This window comes from Talaromyces proteolyticus (assembly GCF_021365285.1).
Source record: "Talaromyces proteolyticus strain PMI_201 chromosome Unknown BGW36scaffold_8, whole genome shotgun sequence".
NCBI lineage: Eukaryota > Fungi > Ascomycota > Eurotiomycetes > Eurotiales > Trichocomaceae > Talaromyces > Talaromyces proteolyticus.
In genome coordinates this window covers 1,269,427-1,290,992 of record NW_025764284.1, presented here as the reverse complement: position 1 = coordinate 1,290,992, position 21,566 = coordinate 1,269,427, and the positions used below count along the sequence as shown (strand labels likewise).

At 49.7% G+C, this 21,566-nt stretch overlaps 11 protein-coding genes across 11 annotated transcripts; 8 read left to right on the top strand and 3 right to left on the bottom strand.

Annotated features, from left to right (window-relative positions):
* Nucleotides 1-200: 200 nt before the first annotated feature.
* Nucleotides 201-1,329, top strand: BGW36DRAFT_398581 (uncharacterized protein; the record flags this gene model as incomplete). The annotated part of the gene is made up of 2 exons (XM_046218426.1): nt 201-257; nt 328-1,329. The coding sequence occupies 2 exons, from the start codon at nt 201-203 to the stop codon at nt 1,327-1,329; spliced, it is 1,059 nt and encodes a 352-aa protein (XP_046070472.1).
* Nucleotides 1,330-1,546: 217 nt separating this feature from the next.
* Nucleotides 1,547-2,333, bottom strand: BGW36DRAFT_398580 (putative dolichol-phosphate mannosyltransferase; the record flags this gene model as incomplete). Its single annotated transcript, XM_046218425.1, has 2 exons — nt 1,547-2,180; nt 2,236-2,333. 2 exons carry the CDS (start codon nt 2,331-2,333, stop codon nt 1,547-1,549), a joined length of 732 nt encoding a protein of 243 aa, XP_046070471.1.
* A 251-nt stretch (nt 2,334-2,584) lies between these two features.
* BGW36DRAFT_200347 (uncharacterized protein) lies at nt 2,585-4,359 on the top strand. Its single transcript, XM_046209861.1, has 4 exons — nt 2,585-2,684; nt 2,757-2,805; nt 2,870-3,959; nt 4,011-4,359. The coding sequence occupies exons 1-4, from the start codon at nt 2,636-2,638 to the stop codon at nt 4,203-4,205; spliced, it is 1,383 nt and encodes a 460-aa protein (XP_046070470.1). The 5' UTR covers nt 2,585-2,635; the 3' UTR covers nt 4,206-4,359.
* Nucleotides 4,360-4,378: 19 nt separating this feature from the next.
* BGW36DRAFT_429206 (uncharacterized protein) lies at nt 4,379-5,472 on the bottom strand (the record flags this gene model as incomplete). The annotated part of the gene is made up of 2 exons (XM_046220654.1): nt 4,379-5,282; nt 5,348-5,472. The coding sequence occupies 2 exons, from the start codon at nt 5,470-5,472 to the stop codon at nt 4,379-4,381; spliced, it is 1,029 nt and encodes a 342-aa protein (XP_046070469.1).
* A 493-nt stretch (nt 5,473-5,965) lies between these two features.
* BGW36DRAFT_398586 (putative hemolysin-III channel protein Izh2) lies at nt 5,966-6,835 on the top strand (the record flags this gene model as incomplete). The annotated part of the gene is made up of 1 exon (XM_046218427.1): nt 5,966-6,835. The coding sequence occupies one exon, from the start codon at nt 5,966-5,968 to the stop codon at nt 6,833-6,835; it is 870 nt and encodes a 289-aa protein (XP_046070468.1).
* Nucleotides 6,836-7,996: 1,161 nt separating this feature from the next.
* BGW36DRAFT_361026 (uncharacterized protein) lies at nt 7,997-9,522 on the top strand (the record flags this gene model as incomplete). The annotated part of the gene is made up of 2 exons (XM_046214239.1): nt 7,997-8,326; nt 8,389-9,522. The coding sequence occupies 2 exons, from the start codon at nt 7,997-7,999 to the stop codon at nt 9,520-9,522; spliced, it is 1,464 nt and encodes a 487-aa protein (XP_046070467.1).
* A 2,573-nt stretch (nt 9,523-12,095) lies between these two features.
* BGW36DRAFT_429203 (uncharacterized protein) lies at nt 12,096-12,647 on the top strand (the record flags this gene model as incomplete). Its single annotated transcript, XM_046220653.1, has 2 exons — nt 12,096-12,155; nt 12,225-12,647. The coding sequence occupies 2 exons, from the start codon at nt 12,096-12,098 to the stop codon at nt 12,645-12,647; spliced, it is 483 nt and encodes a 160-aa protein (XP_046070466.1).
* A 112-nt stretch (nt 12,648-12,759) lies between these two features.
* Nucleotides 12,760-13,452, top strand: BGW36DRAFT_453231 (uncharacterized protein). The gene has a single exon (XM_046221871.1). The coding sequence runs from the start codon at nt 12,835-12,837 to the stop codon at nt 13,345-13,347; it is 513 nt and encodes a 170-aa protein (XP_046070465.1). The 5' UTR covers nt 12,760-12,834; the 3' UTR covers nt 13,348-13,452.
* Nucleotides 13,453-14,489: 1,037 nt separating this feature from the next.
* Nucleotides 14,490-15,083, top strand: BGW36DRAFT_298789 (uncharacterized protein; the record flags this gene model as incomplete). The annotated part of the gene is made up of 1 exon (XM_046211467.1): nt 14,490-15,083. The coding sequence occupies one exon, from the start codon at nt 14,490-14,492 to the stop codon at nt 15,081-15,083; it is 594 nt and encodes a 197-aa protein (XP_046070464.1).
* Nucleotides 15,084-15,545: 462 nt separating this feature from the next.
* BGW36DRAFT_361023 (putative 3-oxoacyl-reductase) lies at nt 15,546-16,619 on the top strand (the record flags this gene model as incomplete). Its single annotated transcript, XM_046214238.1, has 4 exons — nt 15,546-15,711; nt 15,780-15,967; nt 16,042-16,193; nt 16,250-16,619. The coding sequence occupies 4 exons, from the start codon at nt 15,546-15,548 to the stop codon at nt 16,617-16,619; spliced, it is 876 nt and encodes a 291-aa protein (XP_046070463.1).
* Nucleotides 16,620-17,777: 1,158 nt separating this feature from the next.
* On the bottom strand, nt 17,778-19,036 carry BGW36DRAFT_298985 (kinase-like domain-containing protein; the record flags this gene model as incomplete). Its single annotated transcript, XM_046211490.1, has 2 exons — nt 17,778-18,397; nt 18,448-19,036. 2 exons carry the CDS (start codon nt 19,034-19,036, stop codon nt 17,778-17,780), a joined length of 1,209 nt encoding a protein of 402 aa, XP_046070462.1.
* Nucleotides 19,037-21,566: the final 2,530 nt, after the last annotated feature.

The window sequence follows — 21,566 nt, the reverse complement described above, 5'->3', positions numbered from 1 at the left end:
CAGCTGCGGCTCTAAGGAACATAAGGAACAGGCTTGGCGGCGATCGCTGATCCTCGATAAACAAGTGGCAGCCCCTCCACGTTCCTTATCGCCATACAGCTCTCCGACATCCCAGTGCTGACACGCCATTGACCCCCTGGTTTCGAGTTTGTATTTTCGCTGTGGGGGATTATTCTTATCTCAACACTTGTGCTCGCATAATGTGTAGTTTCCACGGTGTTGTGGGCTCCCTTGATGATGGAAAGCTCCATCACGTTGTATGCGACTCCTTCTTTCTTTCAAATCGCCGTCAGCGATAATAGCTAAGAGGGAACCAATTTCATTTAGACAGAAAAACTCGTGGCCTTTGAATATGTCAAGCCCAACACGCCCTCGCGCCCTCACAGTCTCGTCTTCGTCGGCGGACTGGGTGATGGCCTCGGCACTGTCCCGTACTTGAAAACCCTCAGCGCTGCGGTAGCGAATACTCAATGGTCTCTGTTCTCTTTGATCCTGAATTCGTCCTACGAAATGTGGGGCATGGGCCGGCTGGGAAGAGATGTGGAAGACATTGCACAGGGTGTGGAATATATCACAAAGTACAAGAAATCCCTACTGCCCGACCAAGCCCCCAAAATCGTGGTCATGGGCCATTCTACTGGAAGCCAAGACGTCTTGCACTATCTTTACTCGCCTAATCCGCTGCCTATCGACCCCATCTTTGATGAAGGTTTACTTCACATTCATCGACCCGCACTTGACGGTGCGATTATGCAAGCGCCCGCCTCTGATCGTGAGGGGCTGCTTGAAAAGTTTCATGATAAAGGCAAGGGAGCAGAGCAGGATGGCGTATACTTGCAGCTAGTCGATATGGCCAAGAGAGTCACATATGCGGAGGGAAATACACATGATGTCTTACTACCATTGTCATTGACTAGTAAACTGGGATTCCCTCCCGTTCCGCTATCCGCAAGGCGATTTCTGAGTCTCGTGAGCCCAGATAGCCCAGAGAATCCTGAAGAAGACGATGTGTTCAGCTCGGATCTGACTGACAAACGGCTTGATGAAACATTCGGAATGATCGTAACCAGGAATCTACTGAAAACAAAACTTCTGGTTCTGTACTCTGGGGACGATGAATATGTCCCTAAATCCTTGGATAAAGAAAAGCTTCTGCAAAGGTGGAAAAAGGCAGCAGACAAATCCTTCCAGAAGATTTGGGATGATGAGTATAGTGGCGTTGTCCCGGGAGCCTCGCACAATCTCGGAGGCGATGGTCAAGATCAGGCACGGCGTAATCTAGCGGCCCGAGTCACAGGCTATTTGGCAAATGTCGAGAAATCAGCATAACATGATAATCATGCCAAAAGAAAAGACAAGAAAAAATGGTGGATCAATGTTTGGATAGTAGTATACAGAAACTAATATGAAACAGAGCTAGGCTGGACTTTGCATGCAGGTACCCATACAGCAAATAAAAAAGGTAGAAGGAACAATAAAAAAAATTAGAGAGATCCTAGGGTATAGCAGCCGTAGCACAGGAATGGAAATAGCACTCGGAGAACGCTTAGACCTTAAGCCACAGCATAAATACACCTTTCAAATATCCAACAATCTCGTCGCCTCCTAGCTTACTATCTCCATACAGTCGGTCGACAAACGTGATGGGACACTCTTCAACTTTATAGCCCAAAGCTTTGGCGCGGACCATCATCTCCATTTGAAACGAGTAGCCCTTGCTTTCAGTGCTCGTGATAACCTTCTCCAATACACTCTTCTTGTACAGACGGAAACTGCCGGTTAAATCGCTCACGCCGGGCATCAACATAACATCGGCAATCAAGTTGGCTCCACGCGACGTGAACTTGCGAATCAAATCCCATCCATACACACCCCCCTTGAGGTCTCCGCGCTTAGCATATCTCGTGCCGGACACAATGTCCGCATTAGTGGCTTTTTGAATCTCAATCATTTTGGGGATGTATTTAGGGTGGTGGCTGAAATCGGCGTCCATGATGATGACGAAATTGCCTGTCGTAAACTGTAGCCCATGCACGTAGGCCGTTCCAAGGCCTAGTTTTCCAGCTCGTGGCTTGAGGATAATGTGGTTTGTGCCCCAGACCTTTTGGAGTTGTTTTGCGATTTCTTGGGTGCCGTCGGGTGAGCCATCGTCTACGATAATAACTTCCCAGTCGAGGTTGCTGTGCAACAGAAAAGTCAGCAAGGACCAACATAATAGCTATATATTTGTCCTACTTTTCTCTGAATGTCTTCTCAATGAGCCAACATATAATAGGGAGATTTTTTCGTTCATTGTAGGTCGGGAGGATCACGGAGTACTTGTTTTTCGACATTGTGAATACACGGTGTGTACGGGGTCTTCAAGTATAATCGGAAGGCTATATTATATCGGAGAGTGTGGCATTAAACGCAAGGAGCCATGCAAATCGTAATGTTATCGCAAGGACAGCTCTCAATAGGGAGGTGACTTCACCGCCCGGCAGAACGATCTCCCCGCTGCTAATTGGTCACTAGTCATGGCTAGTGGGGTCCAGTCACTGGCTTCATACAGCGGACCTTAATTATCAACTATGACTATTTACTTCTGACAAAGCAGACAGCTTGCTGCTCTGTATTGATCAACCGTTCCAGAGCCATGGCGACACCGCAGAGCTTGAAACATCAGCGCAGTACCTCGTCAAGGTGTAAGACAGTCCTTCATCCATCAGCCCATCTAACAACTCCCCTCGTCGACCACATGTTGATAAGGTAGACAGCTTCACGGCCACGAGCATCGACTAAGGGACCATTAGACTTACCTGACGAGTACGACCTGAACCAGTCTTAGATGTTATTGAATTGGAATTGGCATAGAAGCTAATATAACCAGTGATCCGCTCTCCTCAGACGATCCGGCATCTCCACGATCACCTCAAAAGTCTCAAGCGCGTACTTCCCACTTGTCCAGCGATGTTGGACCATCTGATTCTTTCGATTTGAAATCGCTAAATGCTGAGATTGATAGCATATTGGCGTCGGAAAGCGTTACTTCAACCGCCAAAGACTTGTCGTTTCTCCTACGTCCAGAAATATACCACCCTCTCTCTCAGCTGGAAATCCCGCCCGTCTTTCGCACTCCCTTTTACAGCCCCAGTATAGAAGAACCTATTGAGGTTTCAATGGGTATCCTCAATGGCTTCCTCACTCAAGGTCATTTTCTCCTAGCCGCACACCTGTGTGCAATACTTTTGACCTCACCCGCCATACGGCCTTTGGATCGTCAAACGATATTCACTCTGTTTTATACCCGTCTTGCCTGTCTTGAGTTGACTGGCAATACAGCCTTTGCTGCGCAAGAGTCTAAAGCCTTGGAAGATTTGCACTCAACCTTTTATTATGTGGATACAGACCTCGAAGTTGCTGGTGACACCAAGCCCCAGACACGATATAGAAATTCGTATCATATAGTGCCATGGCCGTTACGGGTCCTTGCGGTTCGACTACAGAGTATCGGGTTTGGAGACTCACGCCGAGGTATCACCGGCTTGTACGAGCTGGGCTTTGAAGCACGAGCAGAGGCTATGCGGCCAGGGCTGGACAAGGCTAAAAAGCAGATATGGCAGGAGAGACTTTCGGACCTAGGAATTCGTAGTGTTAATGCACTTGTGGAGATGGGCGACCTGGATGCAGCACAACGTTCCCTGGGCAGTCTCGGACTCGGCGATAGCGATGCCATCAAAGTTAGGGCCGGTCTTCTGGCTCTACGAATCGGAGACATAACCACAGCTAAAGACATCTTAGACAAATCTAGTGTTTTACGGGAAGGTGTCCTCAAACCTTTAACAAGCATGGCTGATGGCAATTATGATGAGGCCATCTCGGAGTGGAGAACGCTGCTTGAAACGTCGCCAAAGTCTGCGGAGCCTATGATCGTGCAAAATCTCGCCGTATGCTTACTTTACACAGGTCAATTGAATGAGGTGAGTTAGTATGCAAACTCGAGCGCTATGACCATCTGACGGATATTTCAGGCTCGATCGCTCTTGGAATCTCTTATTTCCGCAAACCATTCCTTCCAAAGTCTCACGTTTAATCTCGCTACGATATATGAGCTTTGCTCTGACAAGTCCCGAGATTTGAAAGTGCGGTTGGTGCAGGATGTTTCCAAACATCCACATACCGGAGATGCCAATGTCGACCGAACCACGTCTGATTTTAAACTATGAGAATATTCTATTTCAAACGCACAAGGATGACATTACAGGGCCTTTGTTTCCAGCTAGAGCCTGATGCAATCCCATGAAGCAGAAGAGGAATTGTAACCGGAATGGGAATGGGTCCCTAACGCCGGTAATAAAATTTAAATGATCTACAGCCGGACAGGACACCAGAGTATGCATTATGGTTTGGGTCTAGGTCTTCGAATGATCACCAGGTCACCCTCCCGACCCCAGCCAAGGCCCTCCTTCTCCGCAAGGTCCTCCCATGTCCAGTCTTTGTCCCCAATACAGTTTGACAGCAGCCAGTTCAGGTTCACGCTGAGGTACGTTCGACCAACAGCCTTAAGGGTCTGCCTTATGACATGTTCCGTTGCCCAGCTCATCACGGCGCGCATATACCCGTCTACCCCTTTATGAACCCGCCAGAACAGCACCCAGTTGTCGTGGGTTAGCGCCGTGAGCACTTGATCCACGGTTGGGCATTGGAAGCCGTGTTTTTTCTTTGCTTCAACTAACAAGGCGTAAGCGGGGGCAACGGCGTTTTGTCGACAAGCAAAGTCTAGTATGAGATAGGATGTGAATTCTGTCAACTCGAGCAGCGTGAGCGGATGGGTTGTGGTATGCAAGTGGTCGAGTAGGTAGCGCAGTGAGGAGAAATACGAGGGCGGATGACGGGCCAGTATAGAGAATCTTATCGAGAACATGTGAACCTGTTGCTGAAAAACGATCGGGGTTGTGGAGGCAGTTGCTAGAATGGCTTCGCGCAGCTTACGAAGCGACATCAGCAGGGTGGATAATTCGGCGGCGGGATCCCGGCGCGCTTCATCTTTGGTCTTCTGTGTATTTAGAGTCAGGTTCGCGGTTTTCGCGACCAGCGAATCGACCGGTCCATTGTTTGGCGGCGCACGACCCTTGGGCTTGACTGGGATGCTCAGCGGGGTGTTCTTGGTCGCGTCTGCGGAAGCGCTGGCTGGCAGAGACGCCCATGCGGCCTCGAGGTCATGCGAATTGCGCGAGCAAAAGCGCATATAGCGATCGACGATTCTGTCGTAGAAGTCCTTCTGCGCCTTGTGCTCCAGTAGCCTGCGGAAAGTTAGCTAGTCGGCAGTTGGCAGGGCGGCCTCGCACCAAATGAGCGGCCGACGTACGTCTTGTCGCCCTTGGAGGGGAAGCCGACCGCCTCGAGCGAATCAGCGACGGGACGCAGGCGGCTGGTCCTGTTGTTGCTAGAGTCTAATCTCTTTGGGGGGCGAGCACGGGAATGGGCATCCATGATAGGGGGGTGGTCGTTATTAGGCCATGGTTGTGAACCAGGGTCTCTTTTGTTGGCCCTCGAGATGGTCGAATAGTCGAGTCGTTGCGTGGTGGAGAGTGAGTCGAGATGCTACGTCAGACAAAGCAGTCCGCCCTGCCGACCCTGTTTGTCCTGTTTGCATCCGTTGTGTGGTGGGCGGCAAAACATCTGCGTCGGCATGTGAAGCTCCCCAACGGTTTTTGGGATAAATTACTTGCAAAAGTCAAAGAAACCCCCATTGATGCTTTCATCTGTCGTCCCAGGCGCTCCTACAGCTTTATTATAGTCTCTCTGCGTTTATGCCGCCAGCCCAGCTTTCTTTCCCCATTAGTCCGCTTTCGATGCAGTCCTTTGTCTCTTCCATCGCCCTTCCCCATTAGGAAGCTATCCGATATCCCATTCAGCCATGGACGAGCCTCGACTGCGCCGGTCCACGCGCAAGTCGTCGTCGACCGGGGACATCACTCCAGCGATGGCCATGAAGCAGCCTGCAGAGGCAATAAGACGGCTTCTTCACTGGGACGAGCTGCCAGCCTGGTTGCGCGACAACCATCACATCCACACGGGCTATCGACCCGCATCGTCTTCCTTCCTAGGGTCTTTCCAGTCCTTGACTTATATTCACAATGAAACGGTCAACATCTATTCACATCTGCTGCCGGCCCTGGTGACTATACCGGCCGGCTTCCTCCTCTATCAAGTCCTGGCTCCGCGCTACAGAACAGCATCCAATAGCGATATCGCCGCCTTTGCGTGCTTCTTTGTCGGGGCGGCCTTCTGTCTAGGCATGTCCGCAACCTACCATACTATTTCCAACCACTCGCCTGCCGTGGCTCGCATAGGCAATGCTCTGGACTACGTGGGCATTGTGAGCCTCATCACGGGCAGCTTCATCCCCACCCTGTACTATGGCTTTTATTGCGAGCCCTCTCTACGACGCGTCTACTGGACCATGATCACCACCATTGGGTTCATCTGCACTTTGGTCTGCGTGACGCCGCGCTTCAGAACACCGGAATGGCGGCCCTTTAGAGCAGCCATGTTTGTCTCCATGGGACTGTCTGGCCTCGTCCCAGTGCTCCACGGCTTGTGGTTGTACGACATCGAGCAGATGACCTATCAGATAGGGCTCGATTGGCTGCTGCTCCAGGGCTTTCTCTACATACTGGGCGCAACGATATACGCAGCTCGCGTGCCAGAGAGACTGTGGCCGGGAAAATTCGATATACTCGGGAGCTCCCACCAGATCTTCCACGTCCTCGTTGTGTGTGCTGCAGTGGTGCATCTGACGGGTCTCTTGCGCGCGTTTGACTATCGACACAGCGTTGCAGATGTGTGCTGATCGAGTCCTATTATTTTCCCGCCTTGTCTATGTTCCCTTCCCGATTTTAGTCGCAGAGCGCCAATATCAGACAGTGCCAATAAGTTAGAACTGAAGCCGCCTGTACTCTAGGGGGTCCATATTCGTATCGCATGCGCTGCCCTTTGTTGGCGACACCTGCTTGGACGCCGCATTTACATGTACATAGAGCGCGACGCATAATAGAGAGGAATAAATAAATGAGAAATAAGCGTCGATATTAACATTAACATTAGGATTAGCATTGGCCCCAATAGTTACCAATAACCGCACAGTCGGTTGCCTTTACCGGACCTAGTGCGGAACCCGGGTCTTTGAGTGCAACGCTCAGCCTGTCAAACCGAATCAGGAGCGCGCCGGGCTTTACAGCTGGCGTTTACCACCGCCTCGGGGATGTGGTTATCCTGGCGAGAAACAAAGAACGCAGCCACAAAGCCCAACTCTACTCTCAACCCTACAGGCTACCTCGCCATTCACTCCAGTCACTAGCAGCGTCTCATCGCTTAGACCGCAGGCCGTTTGTTTGTCGACCTGCCAATCACACTCGCATGGCTGCGACTATTTGCGTCAATCTGCGATCGACGCCTAGTTCGCGAGCGTAATCGGTGCCCTCGTCCCATGGCAGCCGCCTGCTTGAGAAAGCTGACGGGGAGGCCCGCGTGCTTTGTCCCACCATCGACGTTGCAAGTGCATGAATGACATCCCAAATCCCCGTTAGCCTGTGAGCTCCTCTTTCTGGAGCCGCCTGACTGGATAGCCCACCCAGCCTAGGCAATGCAATGGGAGAATAGAATGAGAGATATCCCAATCCGGCTAAGGTCGGGCGAAATACAAAGGTATCACAACTAACTCCTGGCGTCCCAATGGCCCTGCCTGTCCACGCTGCCCACTGGGCTGGGCTGGGCTGGCGGCAGCGAACGTTGGTGTTGGAATAAATACTGTATATTTATTCGCCCATGGCTATTGCTTAAATCTCAGTTGACCTTTTAGTCCCAGCTCCCCTCCTATTCTTTTTCTTTTCCTGTTCTCGTGTTTGATGACTTCGCATTACACCTCCCTGCTCAAACAATCCAGCCCTAACTGTCATTTACCTACCCGAAACCTGTCCCTTGCATACGTCCAACGTCGTCAACGTGTTAGGCAATGATTGATATGCAGTCGCCGGATGAGTCTGCAGGAAAACCGAAATTGCGCGCGGCATGCGATTCTTGTCGCCAATCCAAAGTGCGCTGCTCGGGGGGTCGTGTATGTGTGCGCTGCGAGAAGCATGAATTCAAGTGCGTCTACAGCATTGCCAGCCGCGCCGGCAAGCCCAAGGGAAGTAAGAACAAGGCGACCTTGAAGAAGCTCGAGAATATTCAAGCAGTTAAGAGAAACACCTCTCCAAGGACTAAGATGTCGACATGGACTACCCCCCCAAAAGTTCCATCTGATCCAAATTATCTGTGCCTGCGGGACCGAAGGAAGGGCCTTGTAAGTTAATTAATCCTCAGGAAGCTACACCGAGTTTAATGCTAGTGCTAATGGTGTCTCAGTCTACTACACGCTTTGATATGGGATGGCCTTCTCAGGGCCAGCCGTCAGATCAACCCCACGAGCCATTCCGCAAATACAGCTTGCCAGGCAGAGAAATTGTATGCCCGTCACCAATCTCTCCAGCGTTCAGGTCGTATACATGGGGTGGCCCGCTGTCAATTGACCTCGACAGCTATGGCTCAGTCGACACTCCGTATTTACTATCCCCGGCGAACTCTCAATATATTCACTCGCCGGTGGGAGAATCAGCCAATCTACTGAATATTCCTCCTGAGCCGCCGACACCAGTCGACATTTGCTGCTGCATACAACGACAAGCCATGAGCCAGAGCCAGCTGTACCATCTCGGCCCAGACTCTTCAAGGTGGTTGTTCGACCCAACGATAGAAGCTGTCTACTCGTCGCTGTCATCATGTCAGATGATTTTCAATTGCGCAGTGTGCTCCAAGGACACAAATAGATTGACCGCCGCTGTCGGTTTGCTCGACCGTCTATTTTCTGTGTTCGCACAAATTGTGTTCCAAACCCTGCCTCACAACTTACCAGACACAGGCGCCTGGTGCGACCCGTATAGTATCCCACAAGAGTACACCCAAGAGTTCGCACCAGCAGCTCGCAAATCTCTTGTTGAGCGAACGCTCAAAAGGGCGCATAAAACACTCGACCTTCTTAGACGTCATCTTGATTCCGGCTTTGATATGCGTACTGCCGATTTCGCATTCTGCTCAACTTTCGACGTCACGGACAAGCCATACACAAACCAGGTATTTGGAGACAATAGAACCCACTTCGCCCAGCCCGGAAATCAGCTGCCTACTCCGCCTTTACTGGCTACTCCTCTGTTCGACAAAGGTAAGCTCAGCAACGGATTTAACTCGGGGGATATCGGGTTTCTACGGCAAGCCATATCTCACTACGAGTCGATACTCGATAACATACGGGCCTCGCCGTCGTACAATGCTACAAACGGGCCGTCTTCATCGAGCCAGTCGACATTCGGATTCTTTCCTCCTTGGTTTCCTAATGTTCCTGGTGCATCCGACCCCCAGCAACTCCAATACCAGGCATCACCCGCACAGCCATTCCAAAATACTCGGGAACCTAGTTCATATGGAAGGATTGGAGTTTCTTAATACTTTCTTCATTAACTTATCTTATGCCTTGCCTTTTTGATGGCTGTTTTTTATTTTCATCACCTTTGTTATATATGATATGAATCCCGTTTGTGAGGGACTTTTGTCGGATAATTTGTATAATTCCAATTTGACAGCCACATATGTAAATGCAGTGGAACGTTGGAGTTTTGTCTTTGTATATTCATGCCCAATGTTAATTTTTCATAGAAAATAGACCCCATTCCCGTCATCGTTACGGTCAAGCAGAGAAACAAAGGAGAGGAAAAGCTATGAAGATGTCGAGTTCTGTGTTACCTGAGCTCATCGAGGAAGTAGTAAGCAGAATAAAGAGATGGGGAAAAAGCAAACAAAAAAAATCAAAACAAAGGAAACTCGGATTATTTTCAGTCATGCGATAGTACAGTAAGACGAATCGCGGTTTTCATCGTTCATGACGGCATGCATGCGCATACCATGCGCATACAGTCATACACTGAGGCTATTACATTACCCCGTGATGTTACGCCAATTAGGATATTCATTATTCAGTGGAGCATGACATGTCCTCTTTTTCTCCATGTTTTGGACATCTCTAGATCCGCGCGATCCGAATGATCCATCATGATATTTGAATGCCGTTGGTCTTTCGATCTTACCCTCGTTCATTATTCTAAGCGAGGTGTGTGCGTTTTAAATAAGACCACATCCAATCTGTACCATCCCCTGCGGTCGCTGCAAGACGATGCAGTTCGTCACTCGAATCTCCTTTCTTCTCTTATGAATGAGTCCTTGTATAGCCCTATTTTACCGTCAACCGCTGTGATCTATGCAGCAGCCGACTCGGCAGACGTCGGGTAAATGCGTCTGCATACGTTGACTTGACTTCGCCATGGACGATGACAAAAAGCAACCGCCAAAAGAAAAGACATGGGAAATGCAACCACTCGCAAATAGCCATCATTCACACTCTGACGGGATTGGTGGAAGCCGGCTAAAGCAGAGGCTGGAATGTAGAGTGCAGATGCAGGCTGGAATAAAAGCTTCGGCATTGGTCGGCCTTTGCTCGAAACACCCGGGTACATACTGGTACTATTCTGACGTCAGCGTGAGGGTTGGGGTATAGTAGTGTCGGTATAGGTAAATTCTCGTATATAGGGTATCCGACGATCGAGATCAATAAGTCCCGTATGTAGCACAGCATGATTCGTTGACAGTGCTTGTGATCGAGCTGACATTTGCAGTCAAAAATCATGTCTCTCTTGTCGGCATCTTGTTTCCGTGTTGATAGTATGATCCAGGAAAACCAAAGAAAGGAATCAAAAGGCATACAGTAGTACCCAGGTGCAATGGAGGAAGTACCTTGGATGCCTCAGGCATCAATCTCATATGTCATCTATAACAAGCAATTTGAGATGGCCTCAGGCGCCCAGGTGAAAGCGTATAAAAGCACGGCCTCCCGCTCTCTGCTCGGATTTCTTTTCTTCTTCTCTTGTTCTTTCTCTCTCCAGGCACTTCTCCCGCTCGCGCACCCCGCGAGGTCCGGTCGAGTCGTCCTCCAAGAGTTCCCACGCGGGCAGGTGCGCCGTCTGCTCCGTGGATGAGTCGAAGATGGCTACAGAAAGCACGATGCAGTAGCTGGGAGATGCTGGGCCTCGACCTGAAAACTTGTGTTGGAAGGGGTCCCTAGGGCGATTATTCGTACTTGAAGTATCTTAGTCGCCTTCCTACATTCTTCCAATTCTTATTACTCATCGTTAGCTATTCTTAGTCCTCATTTTTACTTATTCTTATTCCTCTTCTTATTCTGTATATCTTACTACGTCGGCATATTCTTATCCGCCACGCGCGCACTTTTTTCGTCATCTCATCGGCTTGTCCGCTGACATGGAGAAGAGGATCTGCTGCGATGGGGCTCCTGCCTGTGCCTAGACTAGACTTGACAATCAAACCGCTTTCTCTTTCTCTCACCTCCATCCACTATGAATTGTAAATCCATCATTCATCCCAGTTACCGATCTGATATAACTTTATTTGTCTTCATCTCATGCTGAACTTCATCTCATCACTCAGATAACTCTACAGTTGTCTTCTGAGTTCGCTAGCGGGTGTTCATACTGTACTGACACTGTTGTTTCAATATTAGAGATGTAACTCGATAAATGAAACGCCTTTAATTGACGCCTCTCTTCTTTTACTGAACCATCGAGTTTCTCTCCCCGCCGCATTTTGAGTCATCGCATATTGACGTCACCATCTACTCCAGAGGCCGCTATACACCTCTCATTCACGCTCCACGAGAGCATGGCTTGTCATGGGGCCTATCACAATGTCTGCGGGCCAGTTGACCTGTAGGATCAGGTATCTCTCATCCTGATAGCCGCAGTCAACAGCTGAATGAGCCCAGCTAGCTTAAGGATATTTAATTATTATAAGCAGCCTCTAGCGCTCAAATAGGTACCGCCCCGCCCTGTGTTGCAATCAAGCCCTCAACTCACCTTTTCTTCACTGACCTTGAACCTCACCAATCTCCTCTTCTCAACTGACCACTTGTTAATCCTTGATCCTATTAGACTGCTGTTTCCCTTCACAAAATGTCAGAACCTTCGCCCGATATCGTCGAGATCGCCCCTGACCAAGACTTGGTCTTTCAGGTGACCCAAGAGGAATGAAAGAGCCCTTACCAACCCCTGGCTAGAAGAATCACTGAATTCAAAGTCAAGAAGTCGGTTTTTCTTGCCAGCTCCCCGACCTTTGACGACTGCTACCACTCCTTTTCTGGCCAGAAAGATAAATCGCCCTCATTTCCTCTTTTTGAAAAGCCTTGGAAGGGAACAACTATAGACGTGTTGGAAATCTGGCTAAGAGCTTTCCATGGCAACCTCAATGAGGCCTCTTTCAAAATCGCTATCCCAAAAGTGTATGATATAATGGCAATAGCCCAAAAGTATTGCTTCGAATTGAAGGATCCGAAACCTTGGTTCGACCAATGGTATGAGAAGAATAAAGGTGACATCAAAGAACAGCTTCTCCTTCTTTGCTGGGAGTTCCGTCATGATAAGGCATTTCTTCAACTATCGGGTTTCTTGGTTTATCATCCGAACGGACGCGTCACGGCCCTAAGCCAAGCATTGACTACAGCGTGACAGTACCAGTCATAGTAACGCGCAAGTCTTCACAGAAAAGTAAGAAAAGGAAACAAGAGCCTCTAACGTTCTCTATTTAGATGTACTCAATGCAGTTAGAGGTCGTTTGAAGAACATCCTAAATGAAACTTTATGGCTCCCGATCAAGAGAAGATTTAATTCAACAACATGCAATTGCAAAGGGAGCATGGTCTTCTACTATCAACAGGCAATGTTCAAGAAAGGTGTATGGCCGCTAGAGGAGCACTTTTCTAAAACCAGCGTTGGAGCTATCTTGACACGGCTCAAAACCATTGGTTGGAGTGAACAGAGCTCATGGGGCTGTAAACAATGTACTTTTGACTGCGCTAAGGTCATCGATGGCGCGGTAGAACGTACCAAGAAATACTTCGACGGTCTCTGCTTGGATTATATGCAAGATGACGCACCATCAAATGAATATGGTTGGAAAGAGAAAGAGACCTGGCATTGCAAAGGAGGACGCCATGGTGAGCCAACACGATACTATTCTCAAATGTGGGCGAATAGTCGAGAACGTTACAATATTTTTGATTTGAATCTATGTGTATCTGAGGGTCTTCACTTCTATATGGGCGTCTTGGCCTCGTTGGAATCACAACTTCCCGCTCCTCTAGTTTTGGGATCGACAGATAATATCAACGGTAGTCTGACTGCCTGCTTTTCGGTATCGACTCGTTGATAGCGTGAGAAATATGTCATGACGGTCCCTTATCGGGTTGCAACGGATGATACATGTATTGTTCAGTTTGGAAGGAGAAGGCTTCTAGGCCAAGTAGAACTTTAGGGGAATATAATCATGTATTATCATCAGGAGTAATTCATAAGCGACTATATTCATATTCTTATGCTATATCAGGTCTCTTAGTGAAAATACCTTTGAGTTGAGAAACTAATAAACTAATAGATGATTCCCTCGCATTCCTTGGATATCCTCATCGATAGTTTTCACTATGACTTCGGGAGGGCAATTCAGCAGAATACTATATGGCAGGCAACTCTGTTCATAGTACTCGCCGTTGAGAAGACTGGTGACAAGCTCATCAATGATTTTAAAGAGATCTGGAAACCAGCTCAACTAGCTCAAGCCTCCCAGCTAGCTCTCCATGATTCTTCAGCGAATCAGAAACTGAACTTATTACACTTTACCAACTCAGTTAAAGAATATATTCTAGAAATTCGATGGAATTCCATCTCGACATCATACCATCCAGTGGCAACAGCTCTAACCTATCAGCCTCAATATCTCTACCGATCAATAACCTTCAAAAATCCAGGAATCGGGACGTCCCCGAATCCGCCACGCTCGCCACACCAATAATGGCTCTGTGGCGGGGAGTATTCTTCGAATGAATTGGTTCTCGGTGTATGGCTCTAGGAACAAATCCATTCTCCTGGGACTTTGGGTTTGGTACAGCGGTTCGGTCCTCAGGGAATAATTTGACAGGTGAGTTTTATTCAAAACGCCACGTTACGTCCAATCGGTACAGGATCCATGATCGGGTTATTCAACGTGGATATTCACCGTTCCTTGGTAATCTCATGGCCCGACACGTGGATATGGTTCAGGCACGGCGATATGCTTCTATCGATTCTCCCGGGAGGACGTCGGTAGATATACAGATTTTTCGACGACAGAAAAATTATAAAGGACATCATCTCTCCTTGATTCTGCAACTCTTTTCATCATCACTCAACTACACAATCAAGACACTCAAGACACTCATTATTGAAACACAATCTCTGCCAGAGACAGACTAAATACTTATTCATTCTCTACATTGCTATTCTTTTCGTTCAACTCCAAGCAATACAAACGTCAAAATGCATTTCACCACAGCTCTCGGACTTGCTGCTGCCTTTAGTGGCGTCACTTCTGCTCTTCCTGCTACCCAGCGCCGTGACGGTGGCAGCGACAACAACCCCAGCGGCAGCAACAGCACCAGCAACAGCAACAGCACCAGCAACAGCAATGGTGGCATCGACATCACAAACAACATGGGCCATACAATCTACCTCTGGTCCGTTGGCAACTCTGCCAACAACAGCATGGTCACACTGGATCCTGGCGATCGGTACTCAGAAAGCTGGCAGGTGAACACTGCTGGCGGCGGCATTTCAGTCAAGATGGCGACGCAACCCAACCAATCCGATGTGCTTCAGTACGAATACACTCTGGAAGGAGATACTATCTACTGGGATCTCTCCTGCATCAACATGAGTGATAACTCCACCTTCACGACTGCCGGTTTCGATGTTTCATCCAACAACACCGACTGCCCATCTGCCAACTGCGCGCCTGGTGACTCCTCTTGCGCCGCCGCTTACCTCTACCCGACTGATGACCAGGCGACTCACGGCTGCCATGCCAGCACGCAGATGGCCTTGAATCTCGGATCTTCCGCACCTTCTTCATAAAGGCTATCAACTTGACGCCAGCTTCGACAACGCAGGCCGAGTGTCTAACACGAGGTGCTTCATACAGCAGACATAGTGGTAGCAGCTATGATGAAAGAAAAGCATTCACTCAACCGTCGTTCGGGGATGTTGAACAGTTCTACTGAGAATATGAACTTTGAATCCTACATTGTCCTGTCTTGTCCCTGTCTATATAGAAAGCATGTGCTTTTTTTTCTATGATATCCGGTTTTAGTCAAGTATGTACATAGAATAATTTCATTAACCGATTAATATTGATCAACCATCCCAATGCAGTAATTAAACCTCGGCATGCTAACGACGAGGCTCGGCGACTCGGCAAGCCTCCCCGCATAATTCTCGACCCAGCTTGATTTATACCCCATTTCCTTGCTTGCCGTTGTCTTCCATCTTGAATTATCTCCCAATCTACCAAAAGGCCTACAAGATAAAAAAAAAAAAATGGCAGACCGTCTCGCCCAAGTCTCCTCACATCTCAACTTCCCGCGTGGATTGTTCGACGGGCAGACAGCCATCATCACCGGCGCTGGCCAAGGCATCGGCGCGGAGGCGGCACGCTTATTCGCAAACGAAGGCGCCAAAGTCGTCGTCGCTGATATTGACGCGCGTAAGCTTATTCTTCTCTCAATGGATTTGGTTTCTTTTTATGTACTCGGTATCTAAAAAAATGCTCAGAGAAAGCCAGCGCCGTCGCAAAGTCCATCAATGACGCTGCTCCCGGCCGCGCACTCGCCGTCGCCGGCGATGTCATGAATGCCGCATATATCGACGATCTCGTCAAGAAAGCCGCTGAATTCGGTGGTGGCAAGATCCATATCCTCGTCAACAATGCCGGGTTTACGTGGGATGGCGTTATTCACAAGGTAAAATCTTCTAACTGCAATCCTCACAGAACTCCGAGAAGGTTAGGGGTTGTCAGGTTACTGATGATAGTTAGATCACCGACAAGCAATGGGATACCATGCTCGCCGTGCACAATACGGCTCCGTTCAAGCTCGTCCGCGCTGCTGCGCCGTACTTCCGGGTCAAGGACAAGGAGCCTAGGGTTATCATCCAGATCAGTTCTACCAGCGGGATCCACGGGAATGCGTAAGTCCATTCCCCCTCGGTTTTTTTAGGGGGGAATCATGGCTAAAACAATGCAGCGGCCAAGCCAACTACGCGCTCGCCAAAGCCGGGGTTGTCGGACTCACCAAGACGATCGCGAAGGAATGGGGACCGCAGTTCGGCGTGCGCGCCAACACGGTCGCCTTTGGTTACATCACCACGCGGTTGACGGCGGCCAAAGAGGCCGGCGGCACCATCACCACGCCCGATGGGACCAAAGTTGCCCTGGGCATTCCGGGACGACCGAACCCCAAGGACGTCAACCCGGAGCAGGCCTACGCGGATATCCCGCTTAGGAGGCCGGGGAGTCCAGAGGAGGCGGCCAGGTCGATTATTGCGGTGGCGAGTCCGTGGTTTTCGTACGTGAATGGCGAGACGATTAGTGTTACGGGAGGAAGGAATATTTAGATCAATAAATCTTCGTTTGCGTCAATATTTCTATCAATATTCAATGTTCAATGTTCAATATTGCCACCAGCGATGTATGACTACATCGCAAATACATGTATGTATGCATAGGGTTAGTGTGTAAAGGAACCTAAATTTGGAAAGAAAACCAGAAATTAGGTTACTATCTAAGCTCGTCTTGCGATATACCATGGTAATCTGCACCTCAGTATATTAAGAAATGTATTCACTCCATCGAATGAGTCATTTTTATAGAGCAAATCACGCGGTGACACATGAAACATAGGGGGTGTAAAGAATGCAGGTGAGATTAGATTTTCTAGTTGATCTTTTGATCAAAGGATCTCCAACACAAGTTGCGGCTAAGGATTCAGCAGTAGGCGTACTTAGGCAGACGATTTCGCTTACTCACTATGAAGTCAGCCTTTACAACCTCACTACGACAGAACCAGGCTGTCAGTCATAATCTTTATTTTCAAAGTATGACAAAGAGATCTATCTATATTCGGGTATCGTGTATAATATAGCGGGATCATCTCGGCAAGGCGTAATCAGACAATCGGACCTTGCAGATATGAGCACCTGACCTGCGCTCTGTGAAACACTGCCGTTGTAGCAGTGGAGCCGGCCGGAGTAATGTAAAGATACATGAGGGGAAATATAAACAAAGAAAGACGACGGTAAACTTCCGCCGAGTAAAGAGTGCGAACAAGACAATGAGGACACCAACACCAACCAAAACAACATCCTTCCATATGGGTATTTTTTTGCAGATTTCAACCAAACAAGCTTGCCCAAACAAAACAACAACAATCCATACAAACGCCTTTCCGTCTTCGTAACTTGTATTTTGGAAAACAATATGCAACCGCCAAGCCAAAAATAATGATACATAAAAAGGTTCTCCGAGAAACACGGACTATTAAAATGAATATTTGCAGTTCTGGCGAATTCCGCTGGAAATTATGATCCGCCACGGTATATGATAATATGGTAAAGCGTAAACCCCGATTGTATGTCCAAGGGAAAGAAATGGATCAAGATAAAGTCGTAACCCAGAAGGCTAGATCCATAGGCAAATTAATCCTCGGGATGATAAGTCGTGATTTTCATAAGGCGTGTGAGATCAGTTGATGTGATCATTAAAGGTATGTATATTTAATAGGCAGCAACGAGTTGGTCCATGCGGTGAGCTGGAATTGCCAATTTTCCGGCGACATCGACCATGTGACCAGGAGTGTCCCAAAAGTCAGGGGAAGCCTGTGGGTCGACAACAGTAAAGCCATCCACCTCATTCTCCGAGGCGTAGTCAGAGTCGGACGAGACCGAGGAGATGGTCTCGTTGTCGGTGAGGGAGGTGTCGGAGATGGCAGAGTCCGAGTACTGCGTGTTGAGCAAAGTAGCAGGGGGGCCTGTGACATAAGGATAGAACACGCAAGAGGGTAGCTCTTCGGGTTGTCCAGGCCTCCTTAGGACAGGCACGGTAAACCTTGGGCATTCCAGGATCAACTGACGCAACTCCGGGATGGTAATGCGCTTCATTGGGTCGCACTCGAAAATACGACGCAAAATCAGATTCAACTCCGGGGACACGGGTAGAATAGTACGAAGAAACTCTGGGTCCTTCAGATAGGCACGGAAAGTCGTGTCCTCAGTGGAAGCGCGTTTCCATGGGTTGCGGCCACAGGTCAGGTTTACAAGGATCACTCCAAGGCTCCATACGTCGTTGATAGGGGAAACGTAGCAAGAGCAGGGTCTCGGGTTGGTTTGTTGACATTCTGTTCAAGTATTAGCACTAGTCGTTCCAAACATGCTCAAAAATACATACCAGGAGACATGTAGAAAGTCGAGCCGCAGCCAAAGTCGGAAGTAAAGTAATCGGTAGTCGCCAGTCCAAAATCGGCAAGCTTGACAGTCAATCCGCCATCGGTCACCAAGATGTTCTCCGGCTTGAGGTCGCGGTGGTAGATTCCAATGGAGTGGCAAAACTGAACGGCATCCAGAATTTGTAAAAACGCACGCTTGGCCAATGGATCGTTTCCGACAAAATGACCACGCTCCGTGATGCTGGAAAAGAGATCACCTTCGGGGCAAAATTCTATGACAACAAAGGTACAGTCCACCGAGTCCATGATGCGCACCAAGGAGACCACATTGGGATGTCGACTAGCCTGATGATGGAGATTGATTTCACGCTGCTGGAACTTTCGTTGTCTGGCATCGAGTCCTGTTTTGTTCAAGGCCTTGATGGCAAACGGGACCTGGGTTTGGATGTCGACGGCAGTATACACGACTCCATAGGCACCGACGCCTAGGATGGAGGTCAGCTCCAGGCGGTTGGCCAGCAACATTCCCAGGCGGTCCTCGGGCGCATAGCAACGAAGCAATGGCGGCGACTGCGGGGGTGTTGGTAGCATACTGGGATGATACATCATGCTGGGCAGCTCGTGTCGAGATCCAAAGGAGAGGGAGTAACAATTATCCTGGAAATCCTGTGGGGGAGGGGGGTCCGTAATGTAAAAGTTCCTCCTGGGAAGTCAATCCGGGAACCGGGGTGGTGGGTGCTGGGCGTGGCGACCAGATCCAAAACAAAAAGAGAGATTGGGCAGGGGGCGTTCTAAAGACGATATTGCTATCGTCTTTATGCAGCCGTTGGAAGAAGACCTGAAGAAGACCCAACGAAGACCTAGGGAGTGGCAGACCGGACAAACAGATGGCAGGTGGCAGTATGAAAGTGAGGATATATATATTATACAGGATATAATATATATATAGATGGAGATGGGAGGAGGCGGTCCGCACGGTCGACACGCACGGGCGTGTGGGAAGAAGGTAGGAGTATATCGAGGAAGAGACGAAGGATAGACGAGGACAAGAGAGAGAGAAGAGAAGAGGAGGAGGGCGGACGAGAGAAAAAGATGAGGATGGAGGAGGAAAGAAAGAGTGAGAGGGAGAGGGAGAGATGGAAGGAGCGGACGAGGCAGGAAAAGAGCGTTAGAAGTATAGGAAGGAAGTGGTGATGTAGTGCTGGGCCTAACTGTGGCCGCAGAGGAAGGCGGCGACGGTGCGCGGGCCAATCAACGGGGCGGCAGCCGCAGGTGGGCGTGCGAGTCTCAAGGACCAAGGCAGAGACTGAAGGCAAATGGGAAGGCGCGGGTGGGCAGCGGGGGCGAATTAAGCGGCCTCCACCGGCAGTCTAGGCTTATTGCTGTTAGTTACGGGGCAGTCGACTAAGTGCCTAGTGCCTAGCGACTAGTGACTAGCGACGAGCAGCACCGCACAGGGTACTGACAGGAGCAGGGTCTAGCTCCTCGGCGGCCCACGAGCTGCGACAGAATCATGCAGCGAGCAAATTAATGAAAAGGGGGGCCTCTGCCGCTGCACATTGGCTGCGGTGGAGCCTGCCTCCACCCGATGAATACGGCCTTGTCTCCTTGGGAGTGAGTGTATGCTCTTGCGTGGCCACAGCATGAAAAAATGATAGTCATAGTTGTACCGCATGTATGGACGGCTGTGTTTGTATCACGACGGCGAGTCATCCACGAGGCTGTCCCGTATCTATTCTGGTGCTAACAGATTACTACGCACACTCCTCTGACAACTAACGTACACTAACTGGCCCTGAGAGTGTCGTTGGCTATGACTGTGACTGTGATTGCTATTCTTGTGGCAAGGCTGGGCTCAATGGAGGGACGGGCGCCTGGAGGACGGGCCTGGAGGCAACGGTGGCGGGTCTGCTCCCTGCGAACGGCAGTCACACGACGGACCGATCAGAGCACCCCCCCAGCACCGTCCAGCCACGCCCCGAAACAATTCCGGGCGTCGTCCGTACCAGGCTCGATGATTCATCGCCTCGAGTCATCCTGTCATACACTGCGCAGTCATCAAGTAAGACAGACGGTGGCGCTGTTGTTTCTGGCAATAACAACATCTCCAGTCCGCATACAAGTGCACACTAACAAGCACATCTGCGGCCGATCAGACCACCCTGCAGGAAGGCCGTTTCATTATTCGCCGTTGCTGTTTACTTGTTATCGTTGCCGTGCTATTGTTATGATGATGATGCTTGTGCTGATTATTTGTTGAGTGCTCTGATCTGACATGTCCAGAAACGCCGGCTGTGCGACTGATTGGCGTAGCAGCATCCACGCAAGCCCTTTGGCTGGGTGGGCCAGGGAAAAGGCTATCGCAGGCTGCCGCAGGCCATCGGCGCGCTTTGATGGTCCTAACTCGTCGCCACGACTCTTGACGCTCAAGTTTGCCATCGTGGACGAATCAGGCCGCGTCTCTCGTGCAGGGTTACTGGCTAATTAATTGATTAAGATGCTCGCGTTGGTTGGGCTGTTCTCCCACGAGACAGGAGGCTGAGCCAAGAGGGGCCCACCAGTGCTTGCAGAGAGGGGGGCTGCCAGCCAATGGCCGTGCGGTGGGCCCAACTTCGAGAACGAGTTTAGGGGCGAGCGAGCCGGGCGAAGACACTACAGTCGCAGCTTGGCCAGGGTGGTGTGCTGGCTCCACCCGCGCCGCGCATTCGCTGCTGCTTGAAACTTCGATTTTGTTGCACCGTGAAACAGAAGGGGTTAGCGCCCCACTAGCCAAAACAGTCGAGCCGAAAGAGCGGTCTACTTCAGTCGCTATTGACCAGGTTATTGACGAGGTAATCCATAGTGTTTACTATTCATGATGATCCGTTCCCTGCAGAAGCCCTCGTTAGAACAGCAGCACCCTGATCGAGGCGTCCTGGAATATCGTCCATGAAGATCAGTTCTCGAGAAGCAGGTCCTAGGGCGCACTTCAAGCAGTGCTGCCTGAACTCACCCGATCGACAGACAGCATTACGCCTGTTGACGAAGCCGTCACACGGCGACGAGCAGCATGCGCATAAGCGCTGTGGATGCTCCAGTCACTGCGCGCGCTGACGACACTAGCAATCCTGTCCTGCGCAAC

What these genes read in the sequence shown, in the direction of transcription:
- BGW36DRAFT_200347 (XM_046209861.1), top strand. Translation starts at nt 2,636, where the DNA reads ATGGCGACACCGCAGAGCTTGAAACATCAGCGCAGTACCTCGTCAAGG. An exon ending in CCATTAGACTTACCTGACGA is followed by an intron (nt 2,806 to 2,869) that starts GTACGACCTGAA and finishes TAATATAACCAG; the next exon opens with TGATCCGCTCTCCTCAGACG. An exon ending in ACACAGGTCAATTGAATGAG is followed by an intron (nt 3,960 to 4,010) that starts GTGAGTTAGTAT and finishes CGGATATTTCAG; the next exon opens with GCTCGATCGCTCTTGGAATC.
- BGW36DRAFT_453231 (XM_046221871.1), top strand. Translation starts at nt 12,835, where the DNA reads ATGGTCTTCTACTATCAACAGGCAATGTTCAAGAAAGGTGTATGGCCG.